The sequence below is a fragment of the Apis cerana genome, linkage group LG2 (genome assembly GCF_029169275.1).
Source record: "Apis cerana isolate GH-2021 linkage group LG2, AcerK_1.0, whole genome shotgun sequence".
NCBI lineage: Eukaryota > Metazoa > Arthropoda > Insecta > Hymenoptera > Apidae > Apis > Apis cerana.
Window position 1 is genome coordinate 12,336,678 of NC_083853.1, and position 20,906 is coordinate 12,357,583.

General features: G+C 32.9%; 5 protein-coding genes across 6 annotated transcripts in view; 3 read left to right on the plus strand and 2 right to left on the minus strand.

The window, feature by feature from the left end:
• Window positions 1-118: 118 nt before the first annotated feature.
• Window positions 119-2,564, minus strand: LOC108002712 (protein sly1 homolog). Its single transcript, XM_017064536.2, has one exon. It carries the CDS (start codon window positions 2,143-2,145, stop codon window positions 256-258), a length of 1,890 nt encoding a protein of 629 aa, XP_016920025.1. The 5' UTR covers window positions 2,146-2,564; the 3' UTR covers window positions 119-255.
• Window positions 2,565-2,722: 158 nt separating this feature from the next.
• On the plus strand, window positions 2,723-14,988 carry LOC108002708 (jmjC domain-containing histone demethylation protein 1). The gene is made up of 9 exons (XM_017064522.3): window positions 2,723-2,867; window positions 2,980-3,259; window positions 3,361-4,048; window positions 4,152-4,476; window positions 4,575-4,872; window positions 4,957-5,252; window positions 5,326-8,237; window positions 11,567-13,725; window positions 13,847-14,988. Exons 1-7 carry the CDS (start codon window positions 2,817-2,819, stop codon window positions 6,337-6,339), a joined length of 2,952 nt encoding a protein of 983 aa, XP_016920011.1. The 5' UTR covers window positions 2,723-2,816; the 3' UTR covers window positions 6,340-8,237; window positions 11,567-13,725; window positions 13,847-14,988.
• LOC108002711 (DNA ligase 1) lies at window positions 7,937-14,136 on the minus strand. Of its 2 annotated transcripts, none has more exons than XM_017064535.3 (8): window positions 13,966-14,136; window positions 11,603-11,849; window positions 11,051-11,338; window positions 10,160-10,479; window positions 9,842-10,085; window positions 9,342-9,549; window positions 8,997-9,282; window positions 7,937-8,924 (listed from the first exon to the last, which is right to left on the minus strand). In XM_017064535.3, the coding sequence occupies exons 1-8, from the start codon at window positions 14,134-14,136 to the stop codon at window positions 8,763-8,765; spliced, it is 1,926 nt and encodes a 641-aa protein (XP_016920024.2). In that variant the 3' UTR covers window positions 7,937-8,762. The 2 variants fall into 2 exon arrangements, with proteins under 2 accessions (XP_016920024.2, XP_016920023.2); XM_017064534.3 differs by having other exon boundaries at window positions 9,342-9,624.
• A 619-nt stretch (window positions 14,989-15,607) lies between the features above and the next one.
• Window positions 15,608-17,791, plus strand: LOC108002714 (uncharacterized). The gene is made up of 2 exons (XM_062071258.1): window positions 15,608-16,473; window positions 17,000-17,791. Exons 1-2 carry the CDS (start codon window positions 15,608-15,610, stop codon window positions 17,253-17,255), a joined length of 1,122 nt encoding a protein of 373 aa, XP_061927242.1. The 3' UTR covers window positions 17,256-17,791.
• Window positions 17,792-17,940: 149 nt separating this feature from the next.
• LOC108002720 (N-acetylglucosaminyl-phosphatidylinositol de-N-acetylase) overlaps window positions 17,941-20,906 on the plus strand; it is a 68,781-nt gene continuing 65,815 nt past the window's right edge. Inside the window, exon 1 of the mRNA XM_062071260.1 lies at window positions 17,941-18,169. Within this exon, the coding sequence (XP_061927244.1) occupies window positions 18,146-18,169 (24 nt within the window). The 5' untranslated portion in view covers window positions 17,941-18,145. The remainder of the gene's footprint in view (window positions 18,170-20,906) is intronic.

Below are 20,906 nucleotides of genomic sequence, written 5' to 3' on the forward strand. Positions count from 1 at the left end.
TATAAAAAAATCCCTAGATTTTTATAATATATATTTTAATTTAATATTTGAATAATTTGAATTTCAATCATATAATAAATTTAATGATGAGGTTATATATAATTAGAAAAATTATATCTAAAATTAATTAACCGTATTTTATTTATTTTACATTTTTACAAGGAGCCAATAACAGTAATATAAAAAATTACTATATACTATAAGAAAGTAGAAGATTAATATTTTTTCCGATATTCATCGAATAATTTATAAATTTTACGAATGTACTTCTTGTCCCAAAAGAGAAAGTTGTTTAAGTAATTGTTTCGCATTTATAAATGTTGTTGAACCATATGTGATTCGTTTATTAACTCCAGCTCCACTTTTCTGTTTTACATAGTCCACTAAATTTTGATATTCTATGTAATTTCCACCACCAACAATAAAAACAATTACATCTTGGAATGTTGGCCTGTTCTTTGGCATTTGTTCTGTATGTTTTAATTGTTTTGGATCTAAATAGCAATAATCATCTGTTTGAGATGATTGCTTTGATTCCATTAATTCATCAACTATTTTTGTAACTGGTAAATTATGTTTTTTTACAACTAAATTTTTTACTCCTTCCATTACAAAAGATGATCCTTGATTCATTAATTTTGAAAACATGCTAACTGTTTTTGTTCCACCACCTTCATAGTTGTTCTGAATTTCTGCTATTCTAGTATAACTTCTTAGTCTTTTTATATATATCAATGGATTTAAATCACATCCAGCAGTAGATAATGCTGATTCAAGTTTACTATAATCATTATCTGACATATTTGTACAAATATAATATATAATAGCAAGACGTAATTTATCTTCTGGAGTACCACAATCTGGATCACTTATTGTTTCTATTACACTTCTATCTAATGTTTGCTTGCTCATTATTTTTTCTTCTAATTCAAAAAATGTATCAAGTCTTCTAGATTTTATAAAATTTAAAATACCTGTTGCAATTGATGTATGCATATCTATCAATCGTTTCATTTCTAATAATTGTGGTAAATTATTAACAGCACTTGTTAAACGTGCTGTATTATTAGAAACCATAGATAATGCTACTTCACTATCATTGTCAATACCCATAGATGATTTGAGTTTTTTAACGTCATCTTCAAAAGTACGATATTGTTCTAATTCTTCTTGAATAGCTTCAGCTACTCTAGGAAATGGACTACCTTTATGTTGACACCAAAATCTATCTTTATTATCTAATTCATAAGCTCTAGTTTTTGACCGTGTTCCTCCTGCAGGAGATCTTCCTACATTTTCTTCAACAACAAGTCTGTTTAATGCCATTTCTAATACATCATGTGCTAATGCTTGATAAGTCCAAGTATGATGTAATGGTGTGGCCATATCTATATTACGATCCAATATAATTAAAAGTGGTCTTTGAAAACTATAATGCCCAGTTGTTTCACTTTCAAATAAATTATTTCTTGTATCCCAAACATTTTCTCTTAGTTTTTTATCAATCATTTTGGCGACCATTTCTGCAGCATTTCCTCTTGGACATCTTATAACTGGAACAGTACCCAAAGTAACAAATACAGAAAAAAGACAATCAACTATAATTTCCATTACTGATTCCATTTCAGTATCTTTTACTTCACCCCTATTTATTGCGTGATATGATATAACATCACTATTCTGATGTCTAAGAATAAATAGATCATCTTCTAATGATATAAAATTTAAATATTGATCAAATACTTTATGAATATTTGACACAACACCTCCGAGTAATGCTGCAGCTGCTAAATCTTCCATTTTTTGCCTAGTTATTGGTGATATAAAATTTAAATGATAAATATCATATAATCCATTTTGTAAATCTTGACCAATTCTAACAAGATTTTCATCTGTTGGTGCACAAAAATAAATAGCTGGTACTTCAGGAATAGGATCTCTATCAGAATGTAATTGCATATGAAGTGTAATACCAAGTTCTCTGAGTTCTTTTACAGATATTAATGGTGAAATAATATCTTGTCCAAGTCTATCATAAATTAATACTTTCCACACTGGTATTGCTTCTTCTAATTTTTGTTCTGATTGATTCAAATTTAACATCAACTTTAAAGCATTTATTTGCCTGTCACGAAGACTCGTCATGGTTAACTTGATTATTGAAATCCTTATTTTTTAAAACTTTCACTTTAATAAATATTTAAAATTTCATAAATATAAGAAAAAATTTTGTAAACAATAATGATTAATATTTTGAGACTACATAAGAAAATAAAAGATTTAAAATACTATGTTACATATAAATATGTCAACATTCGATATTTAATTCTAAATTGTCAAAAAATACCTATACACTATATAATACTACTAGAATTTATAATATAGGACACATCAATAATTGTTTGAAATGACGCAAAATCTCTAGATAATTGTTAATAATTTGCCTGACATATATTTAAAAATTATAAAATTATAATAATTTAATTATAAACTTACAATATATATCTATACATAATATATAAAAAAATTGTAATTATAAATTTTTTCAATTTATATGTAACATATTATTATATAAAATGATTTTAAGTTTCTCATGGTCTTTTATTGGTAGCATTGGCCGGCAACAAAATGGCGACCTCATTTTACTGGGAAAGTAAAATCAGAGAAAAGTTCGATGTTAATATCGGGCTATTGTGAGTGACATGTAAATAATAAACGAGATTTTGTTTATATAATACTGAAAAAACTAATTTAACCTTTAAAAGACAATATACATTGAATATTCGATGAGTTTTCGGTGATACGTTTCTGACAGCATGTCGACAATGGCCGATGACTCTACTTCTCTGCCAAAAAGGCGTCAATTGGTAAACAAACCAAACATAACTTTTTAATTTAATTTTTAAATTCAGTAGTTTAATATGAAATTTATATATAATTTTGCCAAAAATTTCATATTTATCGTAAATTTTATTATAGCGGGAGAGAACTCGAAAATTATATACAGATGACTGGACTATAGGCGATGAAGAAATCGAGGGTCGTAGGACTTTTCAACTCGATGAAAAAATCGAGTGTGATAGGTATAATCTTAGCAATTTCACTGGATTATTTCGTGAAATGGCTGGTTCTGAACTAAATTTAGCATATTTGCAAAAACATGGTCTTAGCATACCATTACTCTTCAGAGATAAATCTGGATTGGGATTACGAGTTCCCAGTTCAAATTTTTCTGTCAATGATGTCAGGACTTGTGTTGGTATGTTTGATTTATAATTGTGCATTGAAGTTATTATAATAACATATGTTTCCTTTAATATATTGGATATTGAAAAATATTCATTATCCATGATTTATTAGGTTCAAAAAGAATATTGGATGTAATGGATGTTAATACACAGAAAAATGAAGATATGACAATGAAAGAATGGCAAAAATATTATGAAGATTCAAACAAAGAACGATTGTTAAATGTAATTTCATTGGAATTTAGCCATACCAAATTAGAAAATTATGTACAATCACCTGAATTAGTACGACAAGTTGATTGGGTAGATGTTGTATGGCCAAGACATTTGAAAGAAGCACAAGTAGAATCTACAAATCTATTGGAAGATATGATGTATCCAAAAGTGCAAAAATATTGTCTCATGTCTGTAAAAGGTTGTTATACAGACTTTCATGTTGATTTTGGTGGAACTAGTGTTTGGTATCATATTTTAAGAGGTGGCAAAATATTTTGGCTTATCCCTCCTACTGAAAAGAATTTGAGCCTCTATCAAGAATGGGTATTGAGTGGTAAACAATCTGATGTATTCTTTGGAGATATGGTAGACAGATGTGGTAGAATAAGTTTAACAGCTGGCATGACTTTATTTATTCCAACTGGTTGGATTCATGCTGTGTATACTCCTCAAGATTCTTTAGTATTTGGTGGAAATTTTTTACACAGTTTTGGTATTGAAAAACAATTGAAAGTTGCACAAGTAGAAGAACATACAAAAGTTCCACAAAAATTCAGATATCCATTTTTCACAGAAATGTTATGGTATGATAAACTTTTTAATAATTCTAAAGAAATCTTTTTGTATCGTATATACATATTTATATATATATATATATATATATAGAGAAAGATTTCTTTATTACAGGTATGTTTTGGAGAGGTATGTTCATGTTCTTCTAGGCAGAAGTCACTTGGATATTTCTGAATCACAACGTCAACATTCAGTACCACAGCATCATCAACATATACATCTAACACCATTTGAGTTGCATGGTTTAAAAGCAATAGTTATGTATTTACATTCATTACCTTCTACTAAGAAGAATGTGCCTGAGCTAATTCGTGATCCTGTTGCCTTAATTCATGATGTTCGATGTCTAGTAGAACAACATAGACATGATAATCCAGAAGCAGCTGTGACTGGAAATCCTGTTTTACCTCCTCCACCTGCTTTAACAATTGCTGAAAGGGTATATAAAATATTAAATTTTATCATACTAATTATCTATTTTTTGTTTAATATTTACATATACATTTCATTACATTTTATTTTATTGTTATATAATAGGAAAGAATGAGGATAACTAAGAAGAGTTTTACAAAAATACAAAGACATCACTCCCAAGAAAAGTCTGAAAGAGCATTTCCGCGACGGAGGCGTACTAGGTGTAAGAAATGTGAAGCATGTACAAGAACTGATTGTGGAGAATGCATATATTGTCAAGATATGGTAAAATTTGGTGGAAGTGGTCGTGCCAAACAAACATGTTTAATGAGACAGTGCTTGAGGCCTATGCTTCCAGTTACTGCAGCTTGTAAAGTCTGTCGATTAGATGGCTGGGGCCAACCACCTGCACCATTAATGGGTATTAGTTTATTTTAATTATTTATTCTTATATACTTTATTAGTGAGTAATTAGAAATATGTCATTTTTTTATTTCTGATATAGGAAAACCAACACCTACAGCTCCATCGAGTTTAGTCGAGTGCTCAATTTGTTTCGACATTGTACATCCTGAATGTATAGGATTGGACCCCCAAACTATAACTGTTAGCGATGATTTACCGAATAGTTGGGAGTGTCCCCAATGTTGTGAAAGCGGTCGGAATCTAGATTGTAGGCCACGTCAACCTAAGGCTCGTGCTCGAAAACTTTCAGTATCTAGTGCAGCTTCGTCAGCACCTACAACAGATTCTGAAAGGGCAACTACACCAAGTAAACGTTCAAGACCCGATCCCAGCGATGTAAGTCCCCAAATGGAATCTGAAACGGTCTAAGAATACGAATCATTCATGGTTTATATACAAAAAATTCCAGGCATGGAATGACAGAGAACCGGCTGAGGGTGAACAGCGAACAGCTTTGCGTACACAATTAGCTGTACAATTAACTGGTTCAAGTAGTAAGTCATTGAAGAGGCCCCACGTGGTGGTTAGGCCTGTTTCACTTCCGCCTGTTCAAAGACCAGGGCCCGATTTTAATGGACAATCTTTAGCATATGACAAGACAGCATTACTTGCTATTTTTAGATTTTTAAATGCAAAGGACCTGGCGAATTGTGCCTTGGTTTGCCGTACATGGGCCAGATATAGTATAGATCCTAGTTTGTGGAGAAAATTGGATATGTCTCATTCTCATCTAACAGCTTTACATTTAACTGGTATAATACGCCGCCAACCGGAAAATCTGTCTCTTGACTGGACAAATGTTACTAAAAGACAATTAGCTTGGCTATTAAGTAGATTACCACAGCTCAGAACATTATCTCTGCAAGGTTGTACGTGGACTGGAGTCTGTGCTTTAAGAACTTGCACTTGTCCACCACTTGTTACCTTAGATTTAAGTCATGTATCTGGACTAAATGATTCAAGTTTAAGAGAAGTTCTCAGTCCACCTACAGATTCGAGGCCTGGTCTAATTGATAAAACTTCAAGATTAAAACATCTTAAAAATTTGTCTTTGGCTGGATGTGATATAACTGACATAGCTTTGAGATATATAGTTCAACACTTACCCTATCTTGAGACATTAGATCTTTCTTCTTGCGGTAGAGTTACTGATGCTGGTGTAGCTCAATTAGCAACTCCACCAGCGCAAGCAGTAACGAACTTGGCATCACTGAATTTGGCAAACTGTAGATTACTTACAGAAACAACATTAGATCATTTGGCAAGATGTAAAGTGCTTAAACGTTTAGATCTCAGACATACAACTCAAGTTTCAACTCAATCTGTAATTAAGTTTGCTGCAAAAAGTATCCATAATTTGCATGTAACTGATGTTAAGTTAGTAGAAGAAAAAAAGTTTAAAGTAGAAGTTAAAGTTACGTGAAAAAATATTTTTTTGTTTCGTTTTGTTTTTGTATTTGTTACGAAGATTTTCGGCAAGTGCAATTCGGTTACCATATAAAGTATGATAGACAATGCATATAATAATATCGGATTTCAATTAATAATTATATTATCATAAAGATCCATTAGCACTGTATCGCTTCTTCATAATATAAGAAAATGGACCTGACTAGTATAGGATTTCTATTTGATAACATTCAGTTTTACCAATGTCACTGTGCAGTCTGGGCAGAAAAAAAACTGCTTGTATATGATTTGAAATGACCAAGAAATGTTTTACTTTTTGCTTTTTGTTATGGTAGACGCTGTCTTCCTTTATGCCTGGATAGCTCTGTGCATATTTCAGAAATATTTTAACGAATACAGGATATTAAATAAGTAATGCAGATTCTAAAATAAGAATGTCTAAAAGAAAGCTGCACTAGGTGAATCTAAGATATATCGAAATATAGCAATGGTTAGCATCCCTAATATTAAAATTGTATAAAAACGAGATGTTAGGTTTCACTAACCTTGCAACCAAAAAAATCATTACTCGCTTAATATTCAGTATTCCATTAATTTGAAATGTAATACTTACATCGATATGGAAATTTTTACTGTTGCATTGCTAAGAAAGCAAACGTACAGTATTTATTTTGTAATTCTATATGGATGTAAAAATATAAATGCGGGTAAAAGAAATAAGTATTGACATGTTTCGCGAAAGTTTCAGCAGATTATTATATCGACGATATTATTTGTCGATGTATCAATACAAAAAAGAGTATATTTATTTGTATGTGTGTTTGGATAAATTTCCAACATAAAGATTATTAATTGACTTGAAAGTCGCAAAACTAAAACAGCCTATTGACCTTGTAAACTCATACCCTAATTATAAAATCAGAAACGCGCAATGAAATATATTCGATTATACTATTTCATAATATTAGATAGATAATTAACGTTATACTGAAAACATGTATATCATACAAATGTTTTAATTTTCGACCTAAACTATGTTAAATGTAATGTCGAATGTTTTTATGTAAACGAATGTACATATGACTTTTTTTTTATACAATTACTTTTCAGTTTTATTTTGTTATTGTACGTAATTTGATAATAATACCAAGCAATAAGAATTTATTATCTGCACCTTGAAACTAACGTTAGCTGTATAATTCAAATATCTCACATTATTTGTATTATCTCTGTGAAAATGTATCTTAGAGAACATGATCTGCTCGTACTAAAATTCAGCATATTTTTCCAACTGTCAGTGTAATCAGTTTCGTTACACTCGCTATTAAATTGTTTATGGCGAAAACATTTTTATAATTAATACAAGATATTAAAAACATTTAAAATATAATTAATGTTCAAAAACTATGACGCCACTGTATAGAATATGTAATTCACAGGAAATGATAGTAATATTCTGATTTTCAAATATAATTTTAAATTTTAAAAATACCGCTATTATATTCGCTCATTTATTTTCGAAGTATTTTCGAAATATTTCGGTTCCTTTTTTTCATTGTATTATCAATAATATCGATACAGCAAAAAAAGAAAATTATTTAATAAACATGTAATTACAAAACAAAGATTTTATTATTTGTTAACAACGAAAAATATACTCATAATATAATATACTATATGCAAATAAAATGTTTGCGACGCCAATGTAAGAAGCATTACTAGGGACTTTATGATACGTCATATGTGCGTTTCTTTTCAAACTACTTTAACGGGTAGTTGTAGTATTTTTAAAAACGTAATAAACATAGTTACTTATGTTATTGTGTATTCTAAATAAGATATCGTCGTTGAAAAATAAAGCTTGTACATTCTGGAAAAATCTGTTCGTCGATTAATTTCAATTGCAAGCATGTGAGTGTTATGTTGATAATTTTAGTTTATATAATAACCTATTAGAAATTGTATCATTAGGTAATAATTGTCTTTATTAAAAAATATTTAACAATATGATAGCAAAAAAGCAATATTGATAATCTTATACAAACATTTCTCACTTTTGCAAAAAATATTAGATAAATATGTGAAGCTTGTGTAGAAAATTTATATTTTGTCTTTTGTTTTAATCGATAAATATGTTTTGATGTTTCCGTTTTAGTTCGTTACTCATGTAAAATATTTACCATAGATACTAAAAGAAACAAATTAGCGTGTTTACTAGCCGATACTATAAAACAATAACTATATATCCTGCAGTTGATTGAATAAAAATTCTGTTTAAGTGTAAGATTTTCTACAAAAAGCGTTTAGGTGAGTGTGCGTGTATTATAGTTTACGTCTGGTTTTTCAGACATAAAATTTTCTATATTTCCATATGTAATACTTATATGTGTATGTATACAATTATTCATAATAATTCTTAAATCTCTTTACATGAACTTAACCTAATTCTGCTAACACGGAGTCAAGATCTTCTTGAAGAGTAAGACTTTCTTCTCGTTGTTTTGCTAAATCATCTTTTAATCTATCAACTTGAGCTTTAAGTAGATAGTTACCCTTCCTTAATGCTGCTAAACGTCCTTCATGCCTTTTAGATTGTTTCTGTCAAAATATTTATAAAGTAAAGATAACTTCATTTATCTAATTTTTTATATATGATATGTAAATATTTACCTGTAAAATATTTCTTTGACCTTCCAAAGATTGATCTTCATCTTCTGTTTCAGTTTCTTCATCTTCAGATTCTTCAGATTCTGATTCTTCAGATTCTGTTTCTTCTTCTTCTTCTTCGTCATCGTCTTTTTCATCATCTTCACTTTCTGACATTAACTTTGCCATTTTGTCCACTTCTTTTTGAAGCTGTTTAAATTTCTTTTTTTCTTCTTTTAATAACTTTTGTTGCTGCTTAATTTGATCTTTTAATGCATGCCTTTCCTTTCTGGCATTAATTGCTTTATCTCTATTAATCAAAATATTATTTTCATTATATATAACATTATTTTATAAATTATTACTTACTTGAAATTTCTTATTTTTGTTGTTAAAAGTTTAATTTCTCTTTGTAACCGTTTCTCCGATGCTTTTGGATCTTTATCATCTTCTTCTGAGCTTTCTTCTTCTTCTTCTTCTTCTTCGTCACTTTCACTTGGCTCTTTTTTATCTATACTTTTTTGAGAAGCAATTTTTGCTACATCTTTTGCACTTGGACATCCAGCCAGTGCCATTCCTGAAACATTGTACCAAGCTGCTTCGTCGCCATCATCTGCTAGTTCAATTATTGGCTCAGGCTCAAGCTCTTGCTCTAATTCGCAAAGCATTTAATAAAGAAGCAAAATTAGTATAAGCATAAGCAATTCAATATCATTAATGAAGGACTAAAAACACATTAAATCAGAAATCCTTCATTAAAGTTTTTGTTATTTGCATTGTTAGATTATTGATTAAAATTTTTCATATTTTTGCATATATGACATATGCAAATAATTGTTGAATAGCTGCATATTTTAATCTGTTCATACCAGCTTTCATTCGTTTTTCTAAAGCAGCATACATCCTTTTCATTTCTTCCAATTCATTTTTGAGTTTATCTCTTTCTTCTGACACATTGATATATTCTCTCTCGAATTTCTCGGCATCCTTTCTAGCTTGTTGAGTTTCTTTTTTTAATGATTCTGTAATTTTCTCGTCATACTTCCTTTGTTCTTGCACACTTTTCTGGGATTTTTCATGCTCGAATTCAGCTTCGAGATTTAAAATTCTTGCCTGGAAAAATCATTTGAAAAAATCAATAATAATTGTTATTTTTATTAATCAAAACAATGTTTCGAGCAACATACTTGTAATCGTTTGTTTTCTCTTTCCAAAGCTTCCTTATTTCTAAGTTCAATAGCAAGCATTTGTTTAGTACTTTGCAAATCATCTCTTACTGCATCAATATCATCCATGTCATCAGATATAGAATCATCCGTGGGTTCTTCAGCCTTTTGCATTTGTTCCTCTATTGTCAATTGTCTTCGGAATTTTCTCAAACCTTCTAGTATCGGTTTCGATCGATCATTAGTTTGCACTTTCTTTAATTTTACACCTTCCTGAATTTGTTTCAGCAATTGGTTATGCATGTTCGATTTTTCAGATTCGAACACAAAGTGTGCCTTCCCTAGTTAGAAATATTCAATCAATATAACTGATTATACATCATATAAATCATTTACAATATAATACAAGTCGGAGAAAATTTTCAAACAAATCTTCATGATTCGTTTTGATCATTTAATCTTCGAAGTCAAGTATTCAAGTATTCAAAGTAACAAGTTGTAAAGTTCATTTACAGGAGTACAGGAATAGGAAAATAAAAGAGGATGTCGATACCACTAAACACGAAAACAACAGTTAATTCAACGATAATAATATTATTTAACTACAAACAAGGGAGGTTCCCTCGTAGGAAACTGGGATCAGAACAATAATGATTATGTGTACTACAAACAGGTCATATCACAGTTCAGAAACAAAAGGTGATCGAATCAAAGCTCATTAACAATTTAATTAATTACACTCGTTGGCCCCCCTTTGGATCGACATTCACAAGGGTAGAAAGGTTGAAGGGGACGTAACAAAACAAAAGCTTTTCTAATAGCGACTAATCGATCAATACGATGAAATCAGTTCCTCCTAAGAGTATTGCCCAAGGAAAATCTGAGTAGGATCGAAGTTTGATCGACGATCACCTGCTGGATCAGCTGTAACCTTGTTCACCCTTTCGATCAAGGGCGCACTCCTATCGTTGCACTTCACATGCCTCAAGATTTTTCCGCTTTCAACTTCTTTCATCATACTCGCCCAATCTGGACGTTTCCGTGGTCTCTGTTTCAGCATTTCGAGCTTTTCTTGTTGGTTCTTGTTTAGTGGCGGAAGATCCTTCAGGATTGTTCTACTCGGAGGTGGTGGTGGAGGTCTTGGAGGTGGTGGTGGCGGAATCGCTGCTCTCGATGAGCTTTTCGATAATGTCGGCGCTCCTATTTATAAGAAAACTTTATTTTTATCGTGGTCAAGTGGTATCATGAATTTTTGTGTTTCTTTTATATTTTTATTAGAGGATAATTTACCATGAATAGAGGTAAGTAATTTGAAATATTTATCAATTATTCTGATAAGATTAAAATTATCAATTAGATTCGAATAAGAGAGATTTAATAATTTTATAATATTTACATGTATTAAGTTCAACATTTTTATCTTTTTAGGATTTGTTTGGGAAGGTTTTGCGGAGAGATTGTTACCTGTGGTGTTCTCACTCTTGGAGAGTGGTATCGTATCACCTCGAGATCGAGACCTCTCGATTCGAACTTGTCGTTCGAGCTGTGGCCTCGAATTTGGCTCTTGTCGTCCATTCTCGCGGAGCTTCGCCGGTATCGGTTGACTGTTCGTATTCTTTTCGCTTTTAGGCTGTGACGGGATTATTGTGATCTTGCTTTGTTTACGCGGCTGTGCATCTGTCGAGGATTTCGCTTCTGGTTTCGCTACACTCTGTAAATTGACAAACAATCTTATTTCAACTTCTTTGCATTTTTCATACGTCTATTTAAATTTTTATTTTATTTTTCTATTTTTCTATTTTTGAAACCATCTTTTATATTTTCGTAATATTTTTTTGTCTATTTTTTCATATTTAAAAATGATAAAAATGATTTCAATCTATTTCAGGTGATATTTCTACGTTTATCGTATTAATATCATTCGCTTGCCAGTTGTCCGCTAACGTGTATTCAATCTATAATCACTTCATTGTTTACGATCAACGAACAGTTACATCTACAATTTTCACATCTTAGATCAGCCTGTAACAATTCAAACAAATGTAATCGTAAAATTTAATTGCAATGCGTGTTAAAGAAATAATATTTTTCTTGCGTATTGTGAAAGATAGTTGTGCGAATTGAAAAGTGAATAACAGAAAAAAGAACGTACACCCCCACTTAGTATCCTTCGATCCTAAAGAAAGAAAGTCTCGAGAATTCTCTTGGCAAGTATCAATGTTCATGCGATCATCTTTAAATAATCTAAATCGCATTTTCTTTGCGATCGTTTTAAAATTATAAACTTCGATTTGTATTTTTACGATATTGTGTTCCTTTTTCTCTTGAAACAAAAGAAAATATCATTTATTTGCTAATTTATTGCTTTAGGAGAAAAGTTACGGCGTGAAAAATTTATAATGGTTATCGATACATAAAAACATTCAGATTTTTTTAATTAGAATTTGCAAATCCAGCATAACTTATCATTTACGCGAAAGCGTAATATAAACTCGTTAAGAAACTGGCGGAAGACGCAACTGGCAAGACATTTGAAATAGAAACTCGTGTTCTTTAAATAATCGTGACCCAGAGGCTTATATGCGAGAACCTGAGAGGCTAACCTTCTGTCTGATCTCTCCCGTATCGAGAAAGTGATATTAATCTAATCTTTTGTTGCAACACATACAATAATATTCGATAGTTTTAATCAATTTTTCTTCTTACGATCAAATTTTATAATTTACAGCCAATTCGTTAAATCAAATCGTTATTTGTTCATTGTTTAAAAAAAAATAAATAATATTACCAGACACAGGCAAAAGCATGCTCCTCATATTAACTTAATTCGAGATTCGAAAAAAGTGTAACGTTGATCGCACGATTTGCAGGGGAATGAATAAAGTGTTATTTTTGGAAATTTTCTGGATTTCGTATTTGTTGGAAAACTTTCAACTATAAATTCTACTTTAAATTATTGATTCCAAAATGGAATCACGGATCTCTCATAAATTGCATTCAAATCAATCGATGATCTAACTGAACGCAACAGTTGTAAACAATATCGTGAATGACACGAATGTTCATCACGTTCCCACGTGTCTTAGGAACTTGGAAGTTTTCGCATTTTCGTCGAATCGAGGAATCCATTCGCGTTCAGGATTTTCGCGTGGCTCGTTGCCAAAATATCGAAAGTATGCGTTTTCGTATCATTGTATGACGACAAAAAGAAACGCAAATAAACAAAACAATGACAAGAATGAGTTGAATAAGTGACGTAGATGATTTATATAAGTAGAACCAAAGAATGAACGATAAACGATTTTCGTAAATTAAAACATCTTTAAATTAAAACATCTTCTCGAGTCGAAATTTCGTATTTATAATAATAATAATCGCTCGATTAAATATAATTCGAACGCAACGCATTTGCAATCTTCTACTTGTCGAAATGTTTATAACGCAAGAACTTGTTACATGACACCCACGCGAGTTATTAATAGTGAAGTCTCTGGTGACTTTGAAACCTAATATCTGAATGGAAAAAGACTGCACAAGCATCCTTCGACGTTTCTAGTAGAACAAGTACGCATCGGATCAGACAATGAGTTAGTATCTCTCTAAAGATTGAGAATAGGAATGAAAGTAAATTTACGTCAAATAAAAGTAAACAAGTAGCGAAAACATAAATCGATCATATACAAATAGATTCAAATCGTATTGTTTCAGCAAGCAATTGTTATCGCATCATCCCTTCAAAATATCCCCAAATATGATTAAAAAATTTTCATCACTTTTGAGATATTGAACGTGAATATCGAATAAGAGGAGGGGGAAAAAAAACTCACTTTGAGAGTAACTTGGGTAAATGGAGGCGGTTCTTCGACTTTTGGTTTCGAATCTCTTCTAGAATTGAGGGCCCAGGGCGCACTAGGCATAGGTAAAGGCGACGGACCATCCTTGACCCAGGGTGGTCGGAAGGTGGTCCTTTGCGGTGGTTGACCACCGGCACCAGGCATTCTTCTTTACTCTTCTCACACAACTCTCTTATTAATTTCGACTTTCGTATCGATATCCACCTGTCGTGGGTGAACGTGGAGGCACAAGGTGTTGCGCACGAAAAAAAAAGGATCACAGGAGATCCGTGCGAAACGACGAGGATCCTCTCGAGGACGTGTACGATGCGCCACTGACGGACTCCTGGACGCAGAAATGAAAAAGGTGGGGATCAGTTTTACGTGGGAGAGAGAGCCACGACCCACTTCTCTCGAGATGTTTCACGCACACGGGAAATCTTCCGGATTGTCCACGCGGTTCCGTTGGATCAAAGGAGGAGAGCTGTCACGAGTCGGGATCTCTTTTTCCCGATCCGCGTCGAACGATCGATCGTCGAGAACTCGGAGAGGAAAGTATTATCGAAGAGCGAAGTGATTGAGAATTTTTGGGAGTCTGGGAAAGATTGAGACCTGGACCACACATCAGGGCCACACGACTGCACCTCCCTAACCGCGTGATATTTTCGTCGGCGTGACGTCATAGAAAGACGCAAGCTCGAAATAGAAGACGGTCCTCTTCTTCTAGGATGCTTTCGGTGACTCTCTCTTGATCGAAACGCCTCTTCTCTGATGATCCTACGACGTATCCCACGTCTGTTTACGATGCACTCGTGCGCCGATCGGATCGGTGCGCACGAAGGTCGGATCAATCGTCACGCGAGAAAGAAGTGACGGTAGTCGATCGAACCTCAACGATCTATTAACGATTTCATGGATCGGTGATATATGCTATAAACTGTTTCTAGAGAATATTGTATCAATAAAAATATGATTTTCTATTAAATAATGATGAATAAACTTTGGTTAGTCAATGTAGTCAATGTATTTATTTAAAATTTATTTGAATTCTTCTCATTCCTATCAGATTCAAAATATAATCAAGAGATCATCAACGAAGCTTGTCATTTAAAGGGTGGGACGCTATCGAGAGAGGCAGTACCAGTTAGCAGCGCAGAAACACAACCAGCAGTGTCTCAAGTACGATTATTATCAGCAAATTGCCAAATACTTCGAGCGCGAGTGTCGAATCGCCAAGCACTATGATTCGTGGAATTACAGGACTCTAGATCGCGAAAGCGAACTCGAGAAGGCTAAGAAAGCGGAGAGGCTAGAGGCCAGGAGGAATAAATTAAAAAATCTTTTGAAAGAGGAAGATGAAACGTATAGAAGGGAGTTGGAGGAAAGAAAAAGAATAAAAAGTCGGCCGGAAGAGGTTTCTTTAGAGGTATTAAGACGAAAATTGAGAGAAAAACGGGCGGAACAGAGCTTATATTTGCCTAGAACTTGTCGAAGATATCAGTCGTATTTCGTTTGTCCCACAGAAACTAATGCGCCAGGTTGGAATACGCTTAGAGACACCAATCTTCAATATTCTCGTGCCTGTAGAGAATCGACAAATCTTATTCGACAAAATTCTTACAATAGAAATTCGAGAATGAGCGAAAATAGTAATAAAACTTCCCAGGAACAAGAAAATATAGACACGCGGCAAGAAGAAAAGAGTCTTCTATCGTCGCAAAATTTGGAAAGTGAGAGGCCTAAATCGAGATATTCGGCTCGTTATGCTCGCAGAAGTTTGGAGAATACCAATGTGAGAAACGACGATTTTGTGGATTCGCCAAACAGAGCGGCAAGTACATCGTCTTTTACTTATGGTTCCACCGCCTCTACCGAAAAGTTGGTGAACGAGAAAATTCTTCTTCGTGGGGACGATAAAGAGAACAGGACAGAAGACACGAAATCAAACGGCCCTCAAAATGGGAGGATAATCGAAAGATCTTCCTCGAGCGATGGTAATCCAAAGAATCTTGCTCAACAAGAACTTATTCCTCCTCAAAAAAACGACGAAAATGATTCCTTAAAACAATCGGATCGTTTAACCGATAATGCCTATGATACACGTAGATCGGAACACAACGAGAAAGAATATCAAGACACAAAAAAGAACGACACTCGACAGTTCGAAATTGAGAAAAGTTTGCCTTGGCTGCGAATGGATCCTAGCGATAAGAATCTCTCAAAAGAGATGTTTTTATACTTGACTCACAAGGAATTGAAATGCAAGATCGAGGATCTTGCCAGAAGAGAAATGCACGCGTGCAACAAACAATGTTGGGACGAGGCTTTACGGCTAAGAGATATGAGAAATAAATTGGAATTAATTCGCGAAAAGAGATTGTACAATATGGAAAATCTCGAATTGGACGAAGAAGCGAGAAAGATAGGATTGGTTAATATAGATAAGAGAGAAGCGGAACTTATCGAAAGAGAGAAGATTTGTATGGATTCAATGATGTATAGGTGAGTTTTTACTTATAAGTTGCAAGTTAAAAATATGTATCACGTTTAGTCACGAATATATCTATATGAATATATTGAATCGATTTGTCAAGTTTAATTTAATATTCATGACTGATCGGTCGTCAGTGGATTCGTTGCAATATCGGTATGTGACCGTGAGCGATGTTAAGGGTCTAGGACGACGAACAGCACCTCCTGGTTCTCGAATTAGTCGAGATCCGTCGATGTTGCAATCGAAAGTCATGAGTCATTCACGTCTCTCTCGGTACATCTTACTCGCATCGAGTGTTTCGTAAATACACGCCGAGATGTTCGTCATCCTGCACGCCCTACATTCGTTCCTCCACATAGATCGGAAATAGGAATTTCTGAGAATGCGAATTGCACAGGTGACAGAAAGAAAAAAATTAGAAAATTCTTTACATTAAATTTTCTTGTAAACAATCTTGAATTTTAATAATCTTTACAAAAATATTTTCAATATAATATAATTTTTTATTGATTCTTTTGTTTTTATTGTTTTTAGCGAAGAAGCAAAAGCTTTATGGAAAAAATGGGTACACGAAGATGAAAGATTCGTGATTAAGGATGCTCGCCAAGAAAGGGAAAAATTGATGAACAATTTGGAGAAAGAATGGCAGAATCTCGCGATTCGTGAGAAAGAAAGAATCTCAAGATCATACCAGAATGTGATGAATGAATCTGCTCTGCAAGAAGAGCACAAATTGGCTGCGGCTATTAACGCAGCCAGAATAAAACCCCTTTCAAATTCCTTAAAATAGGTTTAAATAGAATTTCAAAAATTCGCGTGCTTGATTTTATTATATCAAGCTTAACAATTGTTTGCATTTCAATATTTCTAGAATACAATTTTTTGCAAATGATAATGTTGCGACTGTTGGATGCATTTCAAAAAAATTTAGAGAAATGTTTAGATCTTAGTAAAATATAATTTAAAAAAAGAAATAAAAGAAAGAAATATATCTAACAGTTAGTAGTTGTTAACAGTTGACGAAAGACTGATTATATTCTAATTAAATTGGTATTTAAAAAATGTTACCGAAATTGTTTCAGATTAATTACTGTATTTTTCATTATTTTAATTGCTTGTTTGTATAATTAATCACTGAATTCGTACTCCGATTTTATAATTCTAGTCGTTTTCTAATAACAATTACGATATTGTTATCTATTATTAACTTTTTTATTTACCATTAATTGCAGTTTATTTAATTGTATCACAACTGTTTATAATATTTCATCAATGAGATTACTATATTTTATATTATTAACTTGGAAATAAAGTGATCGCATTGAATATTCTTTTTTGTGCATATATTTTGAAGTTGAAAAAAACTTTTATTACCTATGCGTATAATGATGTAAAATAATGGATTTCAAATTTACCGCGAAAGATTGTACGCCGATAAAATTTGAAGTCGTTTCCTGTCTGTTACGCAAGATGGCGCGGTAAGGTTAACAGTTGATCTGCGCAGATTGCGCGCAAAACTTGTGCTTATTCGTAGAAAATCATGTTTATTCATAATTATTAGTGTTGTCAAGTTGTGTACAAGTAATAATTAGTGTATTAATTATCGGAAACACGAGAAGATTAACTGACTACTTAAATGCATCCATTTAGTATTCATTTTTATACTTTACATAAGTATTTATGACAACTTCTTCAGTTTTTCAAGTAAGTGCCTATATTTTTTTTATTTTATCATACAATTTCATATATATCGTATAATAAGATTTCTGCATATCATATAATTCATTATTATTGCTGTTGTTAAAATGTTTAATTATATGATATAATATTATATTTTTTGAATAAACATTGTTATGCATTGAACATATATATAAATACATATAATGCGTATAATATAATATTTTATTTTATTGTATATCAACAATGTCTAACCTCAAAACAAATATATATATATATATTATACATCACGATATCTATTCCAAAATACGATGTTTTGGAAAATCACGAAATGTAGCACGTGTCTCGAAGATAATATATATGTATCAACAAAATTCATACTACTGGGAATTGGAATTTTTTTTTTTTTTGATATATATCTTCAACTACGAGTCGTTTATACGAGTGACAAACAAATAAAGAATAACATTAGTACTTTATTATTGTTTCTATTCGAATCTGTTAAGAGAACACCTATTTTTCGTTTCGACGAGAGTTCTGCGAAAGAATTTTCAAGGAATTTGCAGTAGCATAAACTAAATAGGTGGTCGCCATTTATCCTCGAGCATACCCCACGACAACGACCAAATTAGTCGACCGATCCGTCAAAAAGAGCATTTCCGTGGTAGGCGTGCATTATATCCGCCGTGGACAGAACACATGGCACTTCACGCGCAGACACGCCTGCGCATTCACCTTCGGAATATATACATAACGGGAAATGTGTTTACATATAGTACAGTACTATTTAAATGTTATCACGTTAATGCTTCATTTTTAAATTATTCCAAAATTATTCCAAAAAAAAAAAAAAAAAAAATACAATTCAAATTATTCAAGTAAACGTTTAGTGCAATTATATTTTTCAAGTTTGGAGTTACGTTTAATATTTTGATATTTTTTCCTTACAAGCTTTAACAAGACTTATCATAAATATTTAAAAAACTTACACGTTTTCTTTTTAAGTCATCTATTTACAAGTATATAACAAGTATCAAGAAGGATACTAAAGGATTTTTGTTATTTTTAGTCAAAATAAGATATACATATGTAATATGATTTTGAACCACAGTTTCATTATAAATAGAATATAAAATGGCATCAGATATTTATACTCAAAATTTAAAACTATAAGCCAAAGAAATCCAGTTATTATTCGCTTTCCAATATCGTTCTACCGAATTACACTCGACAAAAACTCGGCAAATACCAATTCGAAAGAGAATATATCTCTCAGAGTGATAAATCCTGACTCGATCCGCAGGCAAAATGGATCAAGTTCAACAAACTACCCATCATATGTTCCCATGTATCCTTAACGACCGTACAAGATGCATCCGCGTTGTATTTTTCAACAGGCCATCGATCTCGAATTTTCGTGTTAACATTTAAATCACACCCACACTGTACATCCGGACCAAGACTAAGCTCAAACCAAGAGATAAGTGGAGAGAGAGAAAGAAATATATATATATATATGTTTGTAATATGTGTATCGTGTACGCAATGGCCCGTGAAAGCTGACTGTCTGCCCGACACCTAAGAGAAGAGGGATGCAGCCACGCCAGCTATGTTAATTAAACGCGTTTCTAGCCCCCGCATAGGAAATCAGAGAAAAAAGGAGATGAGACGAGCGATGCTCGAGGAGATGGGGCAACGTGAAAGAGGGTGCCGGCTAATAACACGTCCCGTACGACGAACGCACGCCACACGCCCGTCTTTTTCTTCCTCCTCCTCCTCCCCCTCCTCCTCCTCCTCCTCCTGTCTTTCTATCCTTATTCTCATCCTTCACCTCTTCTTTCTCTACCTCTTTCTCCGCGTGCTTCTTCTTTTCTCGTTCTCCTTCCAGTATTCTTTTTTGTCTTCGTCTCTCGCTTCTTCTTGATGCTCGAATGTCCTAAGTCCGACCAACAGTCGGACAATTATGTTCCTTGATATTTTCGAAGATATAAAAAATTGCACAGGACAAGATGAAGATTACGTAAAGATTGGTATCCATATAATTTTGTAATTCATTTCGAAGAAAAAATTATTTCGGTAATTTATTTTTCACAATTTAAGCTTTGGAAGAGGATCTCGAATTTCTCTTCCAAGTTTCGAACTTTTATATTCGCGTTAACTTTTGGAAACGCCTCTGCAGTAAACAGTGATTTCCTTTACAATGATAATCTCTCGACAAGTTTCAATTATCCTGTGAATCTCATTATGCTCTTAATCGCTCAAAAAAAAAAAAAAAAAAAAAAAATAGGGTATCGATAAGAGACTGTCCCAACAACGATTAGCTGAAATCGCGATAAGATTATTGGTTACCACGGTTACACGGAAATTACGCTCGTCACGGTTTGACGCGTGCACGTGGAAAAAAAAAAAGAAAGAAGAAAAAGAATAGAAGGAAAGCAGCGTCGACTAGAAAAAAAAAAAAAAAAAAAAGAAATATAGTTACTTTAAAGGGACAGCTAAAGTTGCTCCAGCGACAAATTAGTCGGCCAATAACGGGTGTGAGGGGTTGGTGGGTTTCACGGAAACGCATGCACGGACCACGTGGCTCCCTATACATAGGGACGCAATGAAGACGGCATATGTCTGACAAGCGTTTAATCATCGGGGAAAATTTTCTGTCGTCGGCAGATTAGCCTTTAACGGAAACCTGGTTTCGGCTCGACTTCTAACGCTTCGATCGTTTCGCACCCTTGTTTCCCTTCCGCGATCGAACCATTGCTCCTTT

Bases quoted from the DNA above. Each gene is read 5' to 3' on its own strand.
- LOC108002711 (XM_017064534.3), bottom strand. From the start codon at position 14,136: ATGCCTGGTGCCGGTGGTCAACCACCGCAAAGGACCACCTTCCGACCA. The intron at 11,339-11,602 runs GTAACAATCTCT...TCTTATAAATAG, and splicing joins CAAGAGTGAGAACACCACAG to GAGCGCCGACATTATCGAAA. The intron at 9,283-9,341 runs GTAAGTAATAAT...TTTGATTAATAG, and splicing joins ACAAAAATAAGAAATTTCAA to AGATAAAGCAATTAATGCCA.
- LOC108002712 (XM_017064536.2), bottom strand. From the start codon at position 2,145: ATGACGAGTCTTCGTGACAGGCAAATAAATGCTTTAAAGTTGATGTTA.
- LOC108002708 (XM_017064522.3), top strand. From the start codon at position 2,817: ATGTCGACAATGGCCGATGACTCTACTTCTCTGCCAAAAAGGCGTCAA. The intron at 3,260-3,360 runs GTATGTTTGATT...ATGATTTATTAG, and splicing joins TGATGTCAGGACTTGTGTTG to GTTCAAAAAGAATATTGGAT. The intron at 4,477-4,574 runs GTATATAAAATA...GTTATATAATAG, and splicing joins CTTTAACAATTGCTGAAAGG to GAAAGAATGAGGATAACTAA.
- LOC108002714 (XM_062071258.1), top strand. From the start codon at position 15,608: ATGAGCGAAAATAGTAATAAAACTTCCCAGGAACAAGAAAATATAGAC. The intron at 16,474-16,999 runs GTGAGTTTTTAC...TATTGTTTTTAG, and splicing joins ATGGATTCAATGATGTATAG to CGAAGAAGCAAAAGCTTTAT.